Source organism: Protomyctophum parallelum (genome assembly GCF_964188405.1).
Source record: "Protomyctophum parallelum genome assembly, chromosome: 20".
Classification (NCBI taxonomy): Eukaryota; Metazoa; Chordata; class Actinopteri; order Myctophiformes; family Myctophidae; genus Protomyctophum; species Protomyctophum parallelum.
This window is the reverse complement of record NC_139718.1, coordinates 7,149,047-7,167,437: the sequence shown is the minus strand read 5'-3', so window position 1 is coordinate 7,167,437 and position 18,391 is coordinate 7,149,047. Positions and strand designations below refer to the sequence as shown.

The 18,391-nt window shown below is 43.7% G+C and overlaps 1 protein-coding gene across 1 annotated transcript; it reads left to right on the top strand.

Moving 5' to 3' along the window:
- Positions 1-862: 862 nt before the first annotated feature.
- Positions 863-12,074, top strand: LOC310878521 (uncharacterized protein; the record flags this gene model as incomplete). Its single annotated transcript, XM_083792850.1, has 13 exons — positions 863-1,053; positions 1,441-1,522; positions 2,585-2,716; positions 3,465-3,570; positions 4,751-4,808; positions 5,756-5,925; positions 6,495-6,766; positions 7,582-7,612; positions 7,984-8,055; positions 9,109-9,200; positions 9,521-9,616; positions 10,314-10,541; positions 11,202-12,074. 13 exons carry the CDS (start codon positions 863-865, stop codon positions 11,661-11,663), a joined length of 1,992 nt encoding a protein of 663 aa, XP_083648976.1. The 3' UTR covers positions 11,664-12,074.
- Positions 12,075-18,391: the final 6,317 nt, after the last annotated feature.

The window sequence follows — 18,391 nt, the reverse complement described above, 5'->3', positions numbered from 1 at the left end:
GGTCGTCCAGTCGTCCACTCACAGTTAACAGTCTTTGTATTGAGTTGTGCTCGAAATGTAGCTACTGTAATTCTGCAAACTGTTAAATACACATTTCAATCAATCAATCAAAAGTATGTGAATTAAAGACTGTGTATATTTAGGCTGCCATAGCTCGCTGCAGTTATCCAAGGAGGACCACCACTCATTATTGTTGCTGCATCCTGAATTGATCCAGTGATCTAGTCTGATTCTTCATGAACGAATATTTGAAACTTCCTCTACAAAAAAAACGTTAGAAACACCCCCGTACTTTACAGTACGTTCATGCAGGGCTCTCTTTGTTTATTATTATAATATTTGATTTGAATGCAATTAAGATATTCTATAGTCAGCATGCAGCATATCCCCCTGTAGTGAAAACACGTCTAAAGGGCTGCCTGCAACTATATTGATGATGGATGCATTTCATAACTCTACACTTCACAGTCTGAAGTGTAGAAGAGTAGGCGGCAGGCCTGTCTCTAAATGATGAATTGAATTTAGTCTAGTTTTTATCTGTTGACGAAATTGTCAATACATTTAGTCTTAGTTTTAGTCAGAGAGCTCATGTTTCGTGGCCTATGCCCAAGGATGGGCAATAGGCGTAAGTAAGTAAGTTCAGTCATCATAGCTTAGTTTTCATTTAGTTTCCATTTAGTTTTCGTCAGGGAAAAAAGGCAGTCGACGAACATCTTTCGTCTTAGTTTTAGTCGACAAAAACAACACTGTTTTAGACCTACCTTTTGATTTATTCATAATACTCATATATGCCATGTGTATACTCTTTTGTTGTGTGGTGGTGGTGGTGCTGGTGGTGTGGACAGACTTGCAGGCATTATAGATGAGAGACTTCAGGGAGAACTCGGTGTTCTTTGCGGAGCCGGTGGACCACATCAAGCCATGCTGGTACTGGGACAAGAGAGACCTGGCCCACACGCCGTCCCAGTCCGAGGGGATGGACCCCGCCACGGAGGCCCGCTACCGCAGAGAGGGGGCCCGCTTCATCTTCGACGTGGGCACACGCCTGGGACTGTATCCTATATGAACACCAAAACGACTCGCACCCCCCCCGCGAAATGTTGTAATGTAGTTAATCCATTCTGACCTGAGATCAGATTCATACGAGGTTTCCACTGGACACACACTGGTCTGATGAACCCATTCTGACCTGAGATCAGATTCTAAAAAATGTCAGTCGTTCTTCGATTTTTCAAAAAATAGCAGACCTACAAGCTCGTATCGCGCCACTCGGTGGCGCGATATGAGCTTGTAGATCTGCTATTTTTCAATAGCTAAAGCATAACATGATGCCAACACCAAAATGGGTGCCCTGTCAGAATGGGTTAAGAGTTAATTTAGTATTTCCCTCTCTCTCTGAAATCTGAACTAATCTTGTATACCTTAACCGCTGCGGTTCAGACACTATGACACACTGGCTACCGGCATCATTTACTTCCACCGCTTCTACATGTTCCACTCCTTCAAACAGTTCCCTAGATATGTAAGTACAAGCATTATCAAAAGAGATATAGAATGATATTAAATAATTATAACAATAGATGTTACGGTTCTGATGAATTGAAAATGGTGGACCCTGGTGTAAATAAGTGTAATGCATGATCATGGATCGTCCACAAAGTAACAGTCTTTGTAATGACGACATGTGCTTTCGTTTGAAATTGTACCCATTCTGAATATACCGTGCTCAGGAGGGGTCCCTGGGCACGGTTTGAATCTGTGCAGTAAGTACTGGGAGCTGATGGTAGGTGTTGCGCTGCACCTCAGCATTCCATCTCCCAGAGGTCTAGCGCATTGAAACGGGGAGAGATTCAAGCATTATAAATAGAGACATACATTATGTAGTATAAGCATTGCAAATAGAGATATACTGTAGACTGATCTGCACGAATGGATGTCGGTCACAGTGTCAAAACAGTTTGCATATTTATTGGAGGGTCCGAGAAACGTTTGTTAATATGAACTATGCTGTCATTAACGCACAACTTATTAACTGTTTATTTGAAAAAGACTAAATTGACAAACTATTTAGAGAAAGCCTGGGAGTCTGGGACCTGAGGAAAAAAATCCATGTACTAAACAACCAGTAACAGCAATGCTGGTAACCAGTGTAACAAGAAGTGTACATTGGAATTATTGTAACTGTATGAAAAGGTATCATATCATTCCATGAGGGATGGGACACGAGGTGGCCCATTTATTCGTCCGTTCATTCATTCATTCATTCATTCATTCATTCATTAATGCATCCATTCATTCATTCATTCATTCATTCATTCATTCATTGTAGGTGTCTTAAAACACTTGAAACCCAGAATCGATATTCTGGGGGGAACATTTACCAAAACAATAAAAGATCTACAAGCTCACAATGCCACTCGGTGTAGAGCTTGTAGATTGGCTATTTTTGGCAAAGAGATTTGGAGAGAGAGAGAGAGAGGAAGAGAGAATGTCTCTGTTTGGTGCAGATGGAAAAACTCAACAAACTCAATGTAACAGTGTGTGTGGGTTGTGTGTGTGTGTGTGTGTGCGTGCGTGCGTGCAGGTGACGGGGGGATGCTGCCTCTTCCTAGCAGGTAAAGTTGAGGAGACGCCCAAGAAGTGTAAAGACATCATTAAGACGGCCCGCAGCCTCCTCAACGATGTCCAGTTCGCCCAGTTTGGAGACGACCCAAAGGTTTGTGGAACGTCGACACCAGGGCTGGGAAACTTATTATTTATGCATAAATCATTATTATTCTAAATCATGACAGTTTTCTGAAAAACCTCATGTTTCTATGTCAGTGTGGCGCTCAACCTTTTTCATGTCAAGAACCCCCCGAATTATATGTAATTGGCCGCCGACTCCCATCTGAAAATATGTAGTTCCATGCAGGGACCTTCCAGAATCAAAGATTTGAGTTAAAAACGTTCACTCTGAAAGAATATATATTCAAAGATTTGCGCCACATTTTCACGATTTTTCAAAAATAGCAGACCTACAAGTTCATAGTGCGGCACTCGGTGCCGCGCTATGAGCTTGTAGATCTGCTATTTTTCAACAGCTAAAGCATAACATAATGCTTAAAACACCAAAATGGTTTCCTGCATGTTGTTTTTAATCATTATTTCAAGACATTTTCAAAAAACATTCCCAAAAAAAGCAAACATATTGTCATGAATTCAAAACAAATTCAATGATTTCGCCCCCCCCCCCCCCCCCCCAATAATTTCAAGAAGATAATAAAAGTAAAATCAATCTGCGTCTCCAGATTGGCCTGTTATACCTGGCTTGATGCGCAGTGGAATCACAACACGTTTACCGTAGCCCTTCGGCCATGAGTGTGTTCTGTATTCATAAGCCTGTCGCAATTATTTCATAATCCTAGCCTGATCCATTGTGTGTGTGTGTGTGTGTGTGTGTGTGTGTGTGTGTGTGCGCGTAGGAGGAGGTCATGGTGCTGGAGAGAATCCTGTTGCAGACCATCAAGTTTGACCTGCAGGTGGAACACCCCTACCAGTTCTTGCTGCGCTACGCCAAGCAGCTCAAAGGCACGCACACACACACACACGCACGCACGCGCGCACACGCACGCACGCGCACACACACACACACACACACACACACACACACTTATATTTTGTACACAAATCTTCTCTTCTGGGGGTCCGGTGTGGCACACCATTATTTCCAAACGGGGGAACGCTGACAAATAAACTCAAAATTCGGACATTTAACTTACCTTATTTATATTATTTATATTATTATTATTTATATTATTATTATATTTATATTTATATTACGGTTATTTCTCACCTTTAATAATACCAATTGGTATTGTATTTTATATCGTTTGTATCGGTGATTAGTCACCTTTACAACGAGGTATAGCTTTTCCTAATAAAGAAACTTGAATCATCATCACTTACCGTAGCACTTGCCCTATTCAGTATTTAAGTCCGACGTCATTTTGTAGTGCTACGTTACGTCCGGGTCCAAGTGGCACCAGCTCCCGTCCGCATCCCATTGTAAATTGAATATCTAAACGCGTGAATCTTTTTACAGTGACGTTATTTTTCAGAAAGGAAGCCATTGAGGGTTAAAATGGGTCTTAATGCTTCCAACTCGAGTGGAATTATTAATGTTTTGTACAAGTGTCCATGACAACAAAAATAAATGATGTGGAGACAATAAAGACTATTATTATCATTATTATTGAAGGTGGCAACAGTCAATTTGCTCGGTAAAATATTTCTGGGGTATATTTAGAATGTGTGCAGGCTTGAGTATGTTGAATCTAGTTTGCATTATGAGGATTTATTTGACACAATCAAATAAAATGGCGATAGTATTCCATGTGGGGCAGACGGCCTGTCACAGCCAGATTTTGGAGAGCAGCGCAGCTTTGTTGTTGCGAGGAAAGCGGTAAAATGAGACTTTCGTGGTTGTTTTCGTCTCAGATTTAGTCCGACGGAGCGTCACAGTATAACTCCATGGGGACACAAAAGCGACACAAAAGTAGGACCCGGAAGTATCTCAGGAGGCGGCGCTCACGTCACAGCTAAAATACTGAATAGCCTCAACGACCTTACAGGCATATGCAAAGGCTCAATGTATCTAATTTATATAGGACCTTTGTAGACATAGCAGTCTGTAGTGTAAATACATAGTTTCATTATATAGATATTCCACTGTTAGGTTCTTATCTTAGTACCGTTGTGTCCATTTCAGGTGACAAGAACAAGGTGCAGAAGCTTGTCCAGATGGCGTGGACCTTCGTGAATGACAGGTGAGTCCGTTCTTTTCCAAATCAGTTAGGTTAGGTTTACTTAGTTTTGTAAACACAGTGCAAATAAAAACTAGACAAAAAGTGTTAGGGGGGAGGAAGAGATCCATCAGAACTAAGAGTAAGTAAGTAAGCCTGAGGCCCCATACACACACATACAGAACTCATGGTATGTGTCTTGTCTGTGTTTAATGGCTGCCACAATGCAATTCCAATGGGAGTCGCATGGTTTGACCAAACATTTGTGTTTGATGGGCAGAAGTGTTTAAAAGTGTTCAGGGGGCACAGTGGCACAGTTGGTAGTGCTGTCGCCTCACAGCTAGAAGGTCCTGGGTTCGATTCCCGCTCGGGACGTTGTGGGTGCTGGCGCCGTGTTTCCTCCTCCGCGTCATCAGTGCCCATACCCGAAGGCGGGGTTGGCGAAAGGGCCTTTCTGTGTGGAGTTTTCATGTTCTCCCCGTGTCCCCTAGGGTAGGTACCCTCACAAAAAACATGCAGTAATCCTGGTCTCTAAACTGCTTCCCCCTGGCCAGCCGGGGCGCCTGATGGAGGGGAAAGGAACTGGTTGGAATAACGTGTTCCTTCCACGCGCTACGTCCAACCAGGGAAACTCCCCTCTGTCAGGTGTAAAGGAGCAACTTGGACACTCAGGCATGAAGGAAGCATGAGTTCAAGTCCGTTGCTCTCCCCTTGTCCCCCATATATGGGGACTAGGTTGGTGGAGGGTGTGTAGAGCCCAGGATCACATTAGATGATTGACACAGGGGTGAAAAATGGGTTACAAAATCGTGGGATAAAAAAATATATAAAAAATAAAAAAGTGTTCAGGGGACTATAATAAGTGTCCCTCCATCCGTCCATCCCGTGCAGCCTGTGCACCATGCTGTCCCTGAGTGGGAGGTGTTTAGGTGTCTATAGTAACCCTCCCTCCCTCCATCCATCCCGTGCAGCCTGTGCACCATGCTGTCCCTACAGTGGGAGCCGGAGATCATCGCGGTGGCCGTCATGTACCTGGCCGGACGCCTCTGCAAGTTCGACATCCAGGAGTGGACGGCCAAGCAGTCGTCCCGCCGCTGGTGGGAGCAGTTCGTCCAGGATGTGCCCGTGGAGGTGCTGGAAGGTAAGGTGACTGACTATAGGGCCCTTTCCTTATCAAGGTCCATTGTTTATTCCAGCATTTGGTGAGATTTTTAGCCTCTCAGACCCAAAAACGTAGAATATCTTCGTTAATTGGTTAAAAACAAAATGTGTCCACACAATTCCATGCTGTATCGATGTGGTACAATTGTTCTACATACTCTAATTGTGTGACATCTTGTTAATGAACTAAGACATGTAGATGTTTAACAATACCTCTCACCTCTTGAGAGCTTAACCCATTTTGGGCGGGAATTCCTTTTGGTGTTTTAAGCATTATGTTATACTTTAGCTATTGACGTTTTTAACTCAAATCTTTGCTTCTGGATGGGGGTCCCCTGGAACTACATATTTTCAGATCGGTCGACGGCCAATTACATATAATTCTGGGGGTCCTTGACATGAAAATGTTTGACAACCACTGATATAGAAACATAGGGTTTTTCAGAAAACCGCCAGGATTTAGAAGGCAGATTTGTAGAATGGTCCTGGGGTCTAAATGGATTCATTATGACTAACCCTAACCCCTACCGCCCCCCTGGGGGGCCGCAGACATCTGCCACCAGATCCTGGACCTGTACTCCCAGGGCAAGCAGCAGATGCCGCAGGCTGCCGCCGCCGCGCTGGGCGGGGTGGGGGACAAACCTCTGTTGGCCACGCCCCCCGCCGCCGCCGTCGCCGCCGCCCCTCCTCAGGTCCAGGTTCAGCAGACCCCCACAGCCCCCGTCGTGGCCCCTCCTCCGCCTGCCCCGTCTGCCCCGCCCCTGACCAAGAAGCCCTCCCCGCAGACCAGCCCGCCGAGACCAGCGCTCAAACGCCCCCACGTGAGTGGATCGCATGCATGCACGCACGGCCGCACGCGCACACATACACATTACACACACACACAAACGCGCGCGCACACACACACCGATACAGGTGCGTCTCGAAAAAATTGTGGTTCTCAAACCTTTTAATTTCAAGGAGTGAATATGTATTTGGCCGCATACCAAGTATTGTTAAGATGTTTAGAATATTATTTAAATTATTTCCAAATATATTTGGTTTGAAAACACCCGATCTACAAGCTTACAACGTGTCGCGATAGGCCGATATATACATATAGGGTTACATTGGTTAAACAGATTTTGATACTATTTTCATCAGACCAGTGTGTGTCCAGTGGAAACCTCGTATGAATCTGATCTCAGGTCAGAATGGGTTAACCATTTTACTTGGGACCCCCTTAGTTGGAACCCCCTCAAGTCCGCGTACCCTACTTCGAGAACAACTGGATTATACAGTGAATACAGTGGAAGCTGTTTAGTCAGCTATAATAGCCCTGCACAGATGTTTAAGTCCATCACGTATATGAAAAATAAAATACAAAGTGCTGAACTGTGATTGAAAAGTTACACTTGTGGTGCTTTTTCTCATACTTAATATTATGTTGCAAATACTTTGTCCAGAAAGAACATTCTGTTCTGTTCAAAGCAATGTAACAGCAAGGTCATTTTAATAATAGGCCTCTTAGATCTTGTCTCCAAACCTTGTTGTAACTAATGAAAGCTACATGTTGTATTGTGAGAGTGTGCTGCATGCTGTTTGTGAATGGGTTAATGCTATCTCACTCTTCCTCGTGTCATTCCTGTCACTTTAGCCATCTCCCAAAGAAGACATCAAGAGCTCTGGTAAGCCACAACTCTGCTTGGTTATTCTTTAGATTGAACTGAATATTTAATGTTGATTATTGATTCATTTGTTTATTTATTAATTCATCAACACAGCATGTTTTTATTTATTTTGTATTTGCTTTTTTTTACATTGAAAAAGCATGGTCCCCTCACGCATCAGGGGGAAATATCAGTCGCTCACCAGAACCAAGGGTGTGCGTATAGGGCCGTGTCTGATATCAAATATCTAAATGTTGAATCAAGCTACTACTACAGCCAGAGTAGACGTTAACATGACCCTTTTAAGTACAGTAGTTGAGTAAATGTACTTTCCACCACTGCATCTATCATTTAAATGATACACGTTGTCTTTTTTTCCTCTTATCCAGAGCTCGTCGGCTCCAAGATCCCACGACTAGAGCCTCCCATGCCTCCCCTGCCCGCCACACTGCCCCCCGCAGGTCACTGCTCCCCACTGCACGCTACACTTTGTAACGCCATAGACGCGGTTCCACAGACAGCGTCGCACACTGATGAAGAACCAAAATGAAACCCGGCCACCGCACATTAGATTCGGCGATGTAAAAGTGGTCACAGAGCACTCGCGTGTAAATAGGATTCCATCAAACTTTCAGATGCTTCTTTCCTCCCAGTGTTTACTGTGATCGGGGGGCACGGTGGCACAGGTGGTGATATAGCCTCACAGGCGATATAGCCTCACAGCTAGAAGGTCCTGGGTTCGATTCCTGCTGGAGACGCTGTGGGCGTGTTCCCTCCTCCGCGTCATCAGTGCCCATACCCGAGGCGGGGTTGGCGAAAGGGCCTTTCTGTGTGGAGTTTGCATGTTCTCCCCTCGTGTCCCCTAGGGTAGATACCCTCACAAAAAACATGCAGTAATCCTGGTGTCTAAACTGCCTCCCCCTGGCCAGCCTGATGGAGGGGAAAGGAACTGTTTGGAATAATGTGTTCCTTCCGCGCGCTACGTCCGGCCGGGGAAACCCCCCCCTGGAGCAACTTGGACACTCATGCATGAAGGAAGCGCATGAGTTCAAGTCCGTTGCTCTCCTTCCAGGTTGGTTGAGGGTGTGTAGAGCCCAGGATCACATTAGGTAATTGACACAGGGGTGAAAAATGGGTTACAAAATTGTGGGATAAAAATAAATAAATAAATAAAATAAGAGAAGCCAAGAACAGCAGACCTCCAGGCGCACAGCGACGCGACCAACACGACGTCGGACAATGGCTGACAACAACGACGGAAATATCCATACTGGCTCCATCGCATGCTCTTGATGGACAATGCTCATATCAGTTTTTTAAGAGCATAATATGTAACTCTGCCCTGTGTTTACATTACAAAACAATATACCGTAAAACTGCTTCACAGTAAATCCTCAAATAGTGACCTCTATTCAATTAAAAGCGAACCCCCCCCCCCGCGCCCCGAAAACTGCTTTTTCCGGGCTTGTAGATTTTGCCCAGTTTTTTTAAACAAACTGTTGTTTCCTATACAGATCGCAAAGCTCCTCCTTCCTACCCATTGGCCCACCTCCCCCTCCCCGGGGACCCTGAGCCCTCCCCCAATCTCCCGGACGCCTCCTCCAAGGTCAGTTCAGATGTTTGGACTTAAGGCTGTAGGAAATACTTGCCATTAATATAGTGGTTGCAAAGGTTTTTTAATTGATTGCCTGAGTCCCGTGGTGGGAGTTCTGCTGTGGTTTTGGTGAATATTAAGAGTTGACTATAGACATACTAAGGCTGCCATTGTATATATCATTATATATTATTATTATTATAGTGTGCACGGAGCATCAGTGAGGACCAGTTATTTGAAGATAATGTTGAAAATGGGTGAAGTGCTCCTTCAGTAAAGTAATTAATACAAAGTATACTAATTTGTGTATTTCCTTCCTTCCTCTGTCCAAGGTGTCTGTTCTGGCTCCGCCTCTCCAGCACCAGCCCCCTCCGTTGCCCCACCGGCCTCCCCCTCCCCCTCCCCCTCCGCAGCCCCCCCAGGTACAGGTAGGACCCCCCCCCCCCCCCCCCTCCCGTCACAATTATTACCTAATTATTTTTCATCTGAATCGTTCGCATTCGCCTGTATAAATGTACAGTATGTTGGGGTGAAAAAAAGATGTGCAAAGAGACAAGCTGAGACATTATTATTATTATTATTACTTTTTTATATGAAAGTGTAAAATCATGCCTTACTGCAAACCATGCCTTATGCATGGCCCCGGCACAAGAGCATTAGTACAAGCTATTTGTGCATTGTTTTGTCTACAAAGCCTGAAAGGTGATGGAGGGGAAAGGAACTGGCCGGATAATAACGTGTTCCTTCCACTCGCTACGTCTGGCCGGGTAAACTCCCCCCTGTCAGGTGAAAAGTACATGTACTCGATACTTCATATAGATGACAAGAAAGTGTTGAAGTTCGACACCAAGCCCTATCGTTGTGAGACATTACCTTTCTTTTATTCCATGGACACACACCACCCCCAGCGGTGGCCGAACGGTTTGCGGAGCGGTCTTGATACCGCTAGTTCGTATCCCCGGACCGGCACGTTCAAATTACCACCGCTGAAGTGCCCTTGAGCAAGGCATTGAACCCCTACCATGAAATGTTCTATTTGCAGGGCCTGGCTGTAAACAAGTTCTTGAGCTTAGTCCAGTTACCCTGGGTAAACATGGTAACTTTGCTTTGCCTCCCCACCAGCAGGACACACACCACCCCCACCAGCAGGACACACACCACCCCCACCAGCAGGACACACACCACCCCCACCAGCAGGACACACACCACCCCCACCAGCAAGACACACACCACCCCCACCAGCAGGCCGCCACCAACAGCTACATCATGGGCATCCCCACAGACAGCTCCTACATGTCGGGCGAGGGCTACCAGAGCCTGCAGTCCATGATGAAGACCGCCGTGCCCCCCCAGGTACTGTTGGTCATGTTTTAGTCATCTGAAAATGTTTTAGTTTTAGTCTAGTTTCAGTTGACTAAATATCATCATACTATAATCATCTGAATGTCTGTCTGTCTGTCTGTCTGTCTGTCTGTCTGTGTGTCACTGTGACTGCCGTAGCTCCTCACTGAATGCACCAATCACTCCCACTTTTCACACAGGCATTGACCATAATAATATGGAGGTCTTAACGAAGCGCTTTTTCCAATTTAACAACTTATAAATTAATAATAAATGTATTAGTGAATAAAAAATGCGGGGGGCAATATCTCACAACGGGTAAGGGCTAGTAACTTTATACGGAAAAAAAAGTATATATTTTTGGCAGGCCTTGATGGCGTGACGTAATGGCAGATTTGACACTTGGGTTGAATGCTGAAAATAGCAGATCTACAAGCTCTAGACCTGCTGTTTTCAGAGCGCAACACCCGAGTGCAGCCAAACTAAACTAAAATAGAATGTCTTGTCTTTTTGTTCGAGTGGATCTCTTCTCCACCAGTCCCTCCCTAATATTTTAGTCTGCTTTGTATTTGTTTCCGCGGTGCTAATTAGTGTCAATTCGGGGGTCCTTGACTTGAAAAGGTTTTGGGAACCAACCACTGTGTGTCCTATAACGGTCTCCTCCCTCTATAGGCCTACGCGCCGGCGCCCCTGGGCTACCACAGCCACGGCTACGCGCCCGCCGCACTGCCTCCGGCGCCACCGGCCGTGGCCGTGTCGTCGTACCACCCTCCTCCTCCGCTGCCGCCACCCTCGTCGGCCTACGCCCACGCCCACGCCCACCACCACCCGCTGCCTCCCTACACCCACAGCTACGCCATGCCGCCGCCAGCGCACATGGTGAGCATGGCCGATTATGGGCACGCAGCAGAGTATGGGCACGCAGCAGAGTACGGGCATGTCGCCGAGTATGGGCACGCCGCTGAGTACGGGCACGCCGCTGAGTACGGGCACGCCGCAGAGTACGGGCATGGCCTGGGCGGGTACCCGCCGCCGCCGCCCCCCTCGGCTGGCCAGGGCCAGGGGGTTCCGCCACCACCCCCTGGCATGCCGCCCATGAGTGGCATGCCTCGTGGGGGCTCCTGGATGAGGTGATGACCCCCCCCCCACACACACACACAACAGTTTCACCAGTCACCTTATATAGGGCACCGAGTCCTAAACAGTGGTTCTGGGACCGGCTTGTGGAGTCGCAGATCCATTGGAGGTCATGAGTAAATATATTTTTTGTTTTCTTTTACATCCCCTACATTTCTGCTATATAAAAAAAAGGAAAAAGATGAATTCACATTCTGCTCAGGTTGTTTTTATTTTTTATTCTTCATTGTTTTTTTTATATATAATGTATCCATAAAGATTGTGTATTTAAAGTTGTTGCGATTGTGCCATCTAGCTGAGAATTAGAGTGTTATTTTAGTTTGGCCAATGGTGTCTTCATCATACGACAGTGTATGCATAAAGGATAGCTCTGTTACATCTACGTCTTTAGCTCTCTGAGCTAAAGACGAGCTTGCAGGAGAGAGAGGGTAGTCTTAGAATGGCTGATATTCCATGTTTGTATATCAGAACACAGACCACATCTACGGCCAAACATACAGTATGAAAACTTATAGGGACACAACCACTAACTTTGACAGGTGTCATTAATTTCACCAACACCAATCTGAAGACCTAAGAGGTACAGTGTCGTATAAAATACGCTTTCAAATGGATATGAAATACAGTAGATGGCAACAGCTGACCCCCAAGTCATGGTCGGCAATTAGATATTATGAACTATTGAGTAGTGAGTACACACACACACACACGGTGAAACAAATCAAAACGTAGCCGAGATGAATCCCTTCAGAAAGAGCATTGAGTGTTCTATATCTGTGTTATGGTACATGCAATGCAGTGTTGTTCATTTCTGGCAGTTTTCATATTGTAAATATGGTCGCCAACGTGGTTTAGCGACTAGTACTTTGACAGCTCATCCATCGTAGCTTGTTTACAAGTGATACGACTTCCTGTGCAGAAACTGCCTCATCAAAATAAGAGCCACTTGTATTGATTAGTCAACACTAGTTTTATTACCATCTACTTACAGGACGTTAACATCTAATTTGAGTGCCTGTCAGCATTCTCTAAATCCCTGTCTCTCAGCTGGTGCGCAAATGGCTATAGACTGTGGCAATATTATTTTTTTTTAAAGGGGAAAAAAGAATGAATGTTGAATTATGAACTATGAACTGAACTAGTTCCTTTTTAAATTTCTGAACTGTGAACTGAACTAGTTAATAAAATAAATGAACTTTCCCAACACTGATGCAATGTATGGAATATCAACCATTCAAGGGCTACAGAGAGGGAAGCTGCCCTGTTTTGGAGTAGAGAACACTTCATTTGAAATTGTCTTTTAGCTCAATTAAAAATTCAAGCCCATTTCCATCTATCACAATGAAAACAAATGTTCCAATTATTTAAAGACAAACATAAATACCTTGTAATTTGTCTTTTATTTTTTTCTTTCTTTACGTTATTATATATATATTTTTTTTACATTGTTATATTATCATAAAAATCTTTAGTGTTTTGCCAAATACTTGGTGGCCCACTTGCAATGGTACATTTATATAGCGCTTTTATATAAGGTGCTTTACATAGATTGTGCATTGCATTCACACACACATTCATACACCGAGGGTGGCAGAAACCATCCAAGGCACCAACCAACACATCAGTGGCAATTATGGGCTCAGAGTCTTGCTCAAGGACACTTTGACACTAACTCTGGGGGAGCCCACAGGGTTCAAACTGGCAACCTTGCGTTTACCACCCAGCCACTCTACCCCTGAGCCACAATATCCTCATGCCCCACAGGTTGGGAACGGCTGCATTAACTGAGGTCGATTCTACAAAGCCTTGTACAGTATATCAGTAGTTCCCAAACTTGTATGTGCCAAGGACCCCCAAACACTTTCAAGATTATAAAAAATATCTAAATGCTGCGAGCTTGTACATCTGCTATTTTTGAGAACCACTGTCTTTAAACACTGTTCTAAATCTGTTGTTCTAAAGGAGTTTTCTGAAAATGTATGTTGTTGTTGTTGCTTATCCATGTTAATCTGTGTCTCATGGAGACAAATCATTCTCGGAGTTGAAAAGCATTAAGTTAATTCAACACGTACTGTAGATATTGTCGATGTTCAACTTTTTTACTTTTATATTTGATGCATGTATAGTTTATACAAGCTGTTTTTATACTTATGCCTTGCATTAGGTTACATACATTATCTTACCATTTGGTTAATGTTTTGTACAGTTTAGTTTTATTCTTTTCTCTTTTTAATCGTATTCTGGCTGACTGCATGGCTGGATTTTGTAAAGAATTTATTTTGTACACGAACAACTTTAGCAAAATGTTTCTCCACAGTATTGTGTAATAGGAAGGTGTTCCACTAGGGAGCACTCTAATGTTGTGAATAAATGTCAATAGCTAAACAGTCCAGTGTCTGGGGTGGTAATTGTGATTTTACTATTTGTCATCCTACTGTGTGTGTGTGTGTGTGTGTGTGTGTGTGTGTGTGTGTGTGTGTGTGTGTGTGTGTGTGTGTGTGTGTGTGTGTGTGTGTGTGTGTGTGTGTTAGAATCATGCTGAACAGACATTAGCATAGCAATAGAGTCTAATGGTAATACACATCGGACTCTGTGCAAGGATGTTTTGCGTGAGGTTTATTTATTTTTGGTGTGTGTGGGGGGGGGGAATAAAAAAACTTCAGTGTACTGTGCCTAAACATGTTGCGACCGCAAGTCGCAACATGTTTAGGCACAATGCAAGGAATAAATGCATTCGCCATGTATCTGAAGGAAGTCTGATCCAATCATTTTTAGATTTCTCCAGTTTAATCCTGCGTTTAGGTTTTGTTGTGTTCAAGATCTGATTTTAGGCATGTTTAAGCCTCCAGGAAAATCTGTGTTGAGGTTCTTAATCCACTGTTTTTCATTAAAACGTCTTTGTCCTACTGTCCAGTTGGGATTGTGTTGAAGTCCAGTGCATTTTAGAGCTTCAATGCCATGAGCCATGAAATGTTGCACAAATCTTGTGGTTGTCTTTTTTCCATTGTTAATATTGTATCTGTGTTGTCCCAGCCTTGTACCTATTGTTTTACCCGTTTCTCCGACATATTGTAAACCACATTTGTTACATGTGATTAAGTAAATGCAGTTGCTGGTTCTGGTTGTTATTCGTTGTTTAATCTCTAACACGCGTTTTGTAGTTCTATTTTTGACTAATTGTTTGGGTTTGAAGTATTCTGGTCCCTCGCGTGCTGGTGTGTTGATTTATTTTAGCTTGCTGTGTACTAGATAATCTTTAAGGTTTTTGTTTTTTCTGTATGCCGATATAATTTTATAATCTTTTAGAAGATCATCCGTTCGGTTCTCAAAATTCCTTTTTATTCTGTTGTTGGCTAGTGTGCTCTGTGTTGAATAACTGGTTATCAGGGCCAATTTAGGGCCTGGATCTCGCACTCTTATTTCTAAGAAGGTACTTTGAGCTTTCCGGAGGAATGTCCTAGTGTATCCCCTTAGTCTGAGTGCCTTAAATAGTGTTTTACAAGCTATTTTGAAATCACTACTTTGCGTGCAAATCCTATGGAATCTTAGTAGTTGTGATTTGACTATCCCTGTGTAAGAGTGTGTCGGGTGGAATGACGTTTTGTGTAATAGGGCGTGGGTGTCTGTTTCTTTAAAGAAAAGGGGGGGGGGGGGGGTTCTGATCCGAATAAACGAAACTACGGAATGCACTTTTCAGACTCCATCATGGCCCGTAGCACTTGCCCTAGCCCCTTAGATAGCACTTTATGTAGACTTAGATAGCATTTTATACGGACTTTATAGTATATATGTAGCCTATATTATAGTATATATGTAGGCCTAAAGTTTATATGTATAGTTTCATTATATAGATATATTCCACTGTTACGTTCTTAGCTTACGCATGTTTCATGATAACTATACTTTTTGTGTACTGTATACATATGTATTGCCATGCTTTTTGTTCTTGCTTAATGTAAATCGCTCTGGATTAAGAGCGTCTGCTAAATGCCTAAATTGTAAAAACATAACAATGTGCAACCACCTTTACTGATCCATTTTCCATTTGTAACATTGAGGGGGTGAGACATAAATCGAGTTATTTATGTGGTTCTATTGTAAGGAGCTGTGAAGATCTGACTCAGTGCCTCCCAGTGTCAATAAAGATGTCAATCAATCAAGGCCAGTGTGCGCTCAAAATACCCTGGGAAATCTTTTGTGCACCCTGTATCTATTATGTGCATGTGAAATTTCCAGAGATTTTCTAGCTCTTAACTGGTCATGCAACTGGTTATTACAGCTAAGCCATGTCATCTGTCATGTGTCATAAAACCATAGTCCTGGACCAGTGGACCTTATTGTCTGACCTGTGTAATATTATATGTAAATCTATCAGCGACAGTTACACACCTCCACCTCCTCCACCAGGGGGCGAAAGGCATTACGGCAACAGTGCCCTGGATGGCTGGATCCTGTGTTGCAAGCTACTCTAGGTTGCAAGCTTGACGCACGTTGACCAGGAAGTAGAAGGTCGTAAAGTAGCCTACTACTACGGCTAGTTATTCCAGTTGACGCGAGGTTTCTCCTAAAAACGAAGACGGTCTCACAACAAAGGAAGTCAAATGTCTCATAAAAGGGGTTAAAACGTCTCTCTTAAAGGAGTTAAAATGTCTCAAGGAGGGAAAACGCGTCAAATGGAGTCTGTACGACTGGAGATAAATGGACACATGATGTCGGTGGGAGAGCAGATATTGTGTGTTTTGGAGAAACACACAAGCAGTGCCAGTGATGTTTGTCAGGTCAGGGTGTTTGTGCTGGAGTGCCTCTGTGCAGCCGCCCAGTTCATGTGCAGCCTCTTCCAGAGAGAGATGGAGATGCTACACACTGCTGCAGGTGTGTGTGTGTGTGTGTGTGTGTGTGTGTGTGTGTGTGTGTGTGTGTGTGCGCGCACGCTTGTGCACGCATAGCCTACATGTGTTTAAGACATGCTTAATTTCTCAAACATTTCCATGTGAAATTATTGAAATTAATTGCGACTGTAGGTCACATTTACTATGAAAACCTGCATCTCCCGTCCGTTCATATTGATCTGACCTCAAACCCTGTACACTTAAGACTCACTCCATATATGGTCAGTACAGAATTCCTTCCATAATGTTGATCTGACCCACCATGCCAAAGCTCGCCCAGCAGTCTCCCATTCGCAATGCGTCACATTGTTCCTCACAGCCGCGCATCGCCTCCTCCTCCCAACCGGCCGTCGCTTATTAATAATATAGCATATTGGCATTGTCTGTTGGTGCACAAATGTTATGTGGACCATGTACTGTAACAATATGGTCAACAACACTGTTTGCAAATGTAGGTATGCAAACAGTGATATGCTGCTGCCTGCTAATGAAAGAGCTTGTAGATAACTGCCTAATTCTTTTTCGGGGAAATTGCAGATATTTCTCCTGGCAGAAATGATTGGTAAGGTAATTAATACCAACTAATAGGCTTCCTGTGCTGGCGGTGCGCTGTACGCACACGCGTTCATTCACTGGACGCAAAAAGTGTCGTGTTGTTCTTGATTGTGTTACGCTCACATGAATCAGACATACGCACGCCACGAATTGCGCGTGCATGGGGCCTTCAGAGGGGTTGATAGTCGGCACTGCATATGGTGGTCTTGATGACATTTAGCCTCTCAGACCCAAAACTTAGAATATTTGCGACCGCAAAACATTTTACAAAGTGCACTAGTCCTTATTTTTGGTGATCAATAACTTTACATGACATCAAGTGTTTTCTTTTGTTCTTAGGTGGAGGAATTGGTGAAAAAAAGAAGAAAGAAAGAGAAATAAAGAAAAAGTCCAAAGCAAAGAAGACAGCTGGTGAGAAAGCCTCTGTGAGCGCTGTTTGTGTTGTATATTCACAATATTTCTCTCCCGAATGCTCCGCTCCTCTGTGAACTGAACACCTAACTTGCATCTCCGTTTAGTAGCCATGCGTCGTGTAGTTTGTTGTGTGCGACCGGCGTATTCCATATACGCAAGTATAAAGTCGGGCAGCGAAGCGTACCGTAATAGATGCGCCCGCCCACTTGTGGAAAATGTTTTATTCAACGCCACCCCTGGTAATTAATAGAAGCACGGCTTTTAATTGAAAGGAGGATACTATTTGAGGATTTACGGTATATTAGCCTCTTGATATTGTTATTTTGTAAGACATCCCGGCGCTGATTGTGTTAAAGGGTAAGACCACTTTTTTAGAGGTTTGGGTTGTGTAGTTACCTTGTAGTAACTCCAAATGTGGACAAGAGATAAATAAAATAATGCTCCAGTGATTAGAAATTGATAATTCAAAATATGCTCCTCATTGACTTACATTGTACGCTGAAACAGCTCTCAAAGTCACTCTTTTAGTATGTAAACAAACACAAACAAAGTTGATTCAGACAATAGGCTATAGACTCAGAGTATCACCAAAACTCTATAAACTATACAAATGTTAACTTCCTGTTGATTTGACTATTTGAAGATCTGGATTCCGGGTTTTCTTCCTAATGAAATGGACAAATCAACAGGAAGTTAACATTTTTATGAAAAATAAAACCACATGAGTTTTGGTGATGCTCTATATTGTCTGAATCAACTTTGTTTGTGTTTGTTTACGTACTAAAAGAGTGACTTTGAGAGCTGTTTCAGCGTACAATGTAAGTCAATGAGGAGCATATATTCAATTATCAATTTCCAATCACTGGA